Raw genomic sequence first — 1,645 nt, forward strand, 5'->3', positions numbered from 1 at the left:
AAAATAAACAAGCTGTTAAATCTAAGTTTTGGAGCCAATAGAAAAAAGCCATGGAAGATGAAATGCTCTCTCTGAAAATTAATTGTACTTGGCTGTTAGTTCCTCTGCCTGCTGGTGCTTCTGTTGTTGACTATAGGTGGCTTTTTAAAATAAAAAATGAGGTTGATGGCTTGAGATACAAAGCCAGACTTGTGGCAAAGGGTTTTACTAAACAAGAGGGCTAGATTATACAGAAATATTTGCTCATGTTGTAAAATTTACTACTGTTAGACTAATGCTTGCTCTATGTGATCACTTTGACTGGGAGTTGAAACAAATAGATGTGAAAACTGCCTTCTTGCATGGTGATTTAGATAAACCTATCTATATGAAACAGCCTGGGGGTTTTGTGGATCCTAAATACCCAATCATGTGTGTTTGCTGAAAAAGTCCTTGTATGGTTTAAAGCAATCCCTTAGACAATGGAATATCAAGTTTAATTCTTGTATGCAAAAATTTGGGTTTGTGAGAAATACCTTTGATGCTTGCCTATATGAGAAAAATCTTAATAAAGTTCTTGTTTTTCTTTTTGCTTTATGTTGATGATATGCTGATTATGGGACCCTGCCTTAAAGCCATCAAGTTAGTTCAAGCTGCTTTATGTGATAACTTTGATATGAAGGATTTTGGTGATGCTCAAAAGATTTTGGGTATCATTATCTTTAGAAACAGAAAGGAGTTTGTCCTTGTGCTTCACCAAAAACCATATGTGTTTAAAATTTTAAAGAAGTTTAACATGTCTGTTGCTAAACCTGCTATTGTGCCTTTAGCTGCTCATTTTCTGTTGAGTAAAGATCTGTGTCCAAAGTCTGAGTATGATATCAATGTTATGAAAAAGGTGTCCTATGCCAATGCTATATTTTCTGTTATGTACTTAATGGTCAGTACAAGACCTGATATTGCTTATTTTGTGTCTTGCTTGAGCAGATACATGTCTAACCTTGGACATGTGCACTGGGAGGCCCTGAGGTGGCTTCTGAGATATTTGAAACATACTTCTAAGTATGGTATGTGTTTTTCTAAGTGTGATGATGGTGTGAACCTATGTGGTTTTGTGGATTCCAATTATGCTAATGATAGGGACAAGAGAAAGTCCACTACTTCTTATGTGTTTACAGTGTGTAGATCATGTATAAGCTGGAAATCACAACTGCAACACATAGTAGCCCTCTTCACTACTGAATCAGAATATATAGCCATCACAGAGGCTATGAAGGAAACAATTTAGTTAAAGGGAGTTCTCTCTGAACTCAAATACTTGAAGTATATTCTTGCTGTTTATTCTGACAGTCAGTCAGCTATACAATTATGCAAAAATCATGTGTTTCATGATAGAACTAAGCATATAGATGTTTGTTCCACTTCATTAGAGATGTGGTTGAAAAACAAGAGATTTTATTGCATAAAGTGCATACTGATAAAAACCCTGCTGATATAGGTACTAAATGTTTGCCAGTTGATAAATTGCTCACTTGCATTAGGAGTTTGCATTTTGATTGTGGTTAGCATGTTCATGTCCCGGGGGATAAGACCTTGCTGATTTTGTGAGCTTTGGCTCTTTGAAGTCACAAGGCAATTAAAGTCCTACAAGACTAATTGGCTTGCC

General features: G+C 35.9%; 1 protein-coding gene across 1 annotated transcript; it reads left to right on the forward strand.

Moving 5' to 3' along the window:
• The first annotated feature begins 595 nt into the window (after positions 1-595).
• On the forward strand, positions 596-1,267 carry LOC121754451 (secreted RxLR effector protein 161-like). Its single transcript, XM_042149811.1, has one exon. It carries the CDS (start codon positions 596-598, stop codon positions 1,265-1,267), a length of 672 nt encoding a protein of 223 aa, XP_042005745.1.
• Positions 1,268-1,645: the final 378 nt, after the last annotated feature.

This window comes from Salvia splendens, chromosome 11 (genome assembly GCF_004379255.2).
Source record: "Salvia splendens isolate huo1 chromosome 11, SspV2, whole genome shotgun sequence".
Lineage (NCBI taxonomy): Eukaryota > Viridiplantae > Streptophyta > Magnoliopsida > Lamiales > Lamiaceae > Salvia > Salvia splendens.

Excerpts from the sequence above, each read along its gene's own strand:
- LOC121754451 (XM_042149811.1), top strand. The coding sequence starts at position 596 with ATGGGACCCTGCCTTAAAGCCATCAAGTTAGTTCAAGCTGCTTTATGT.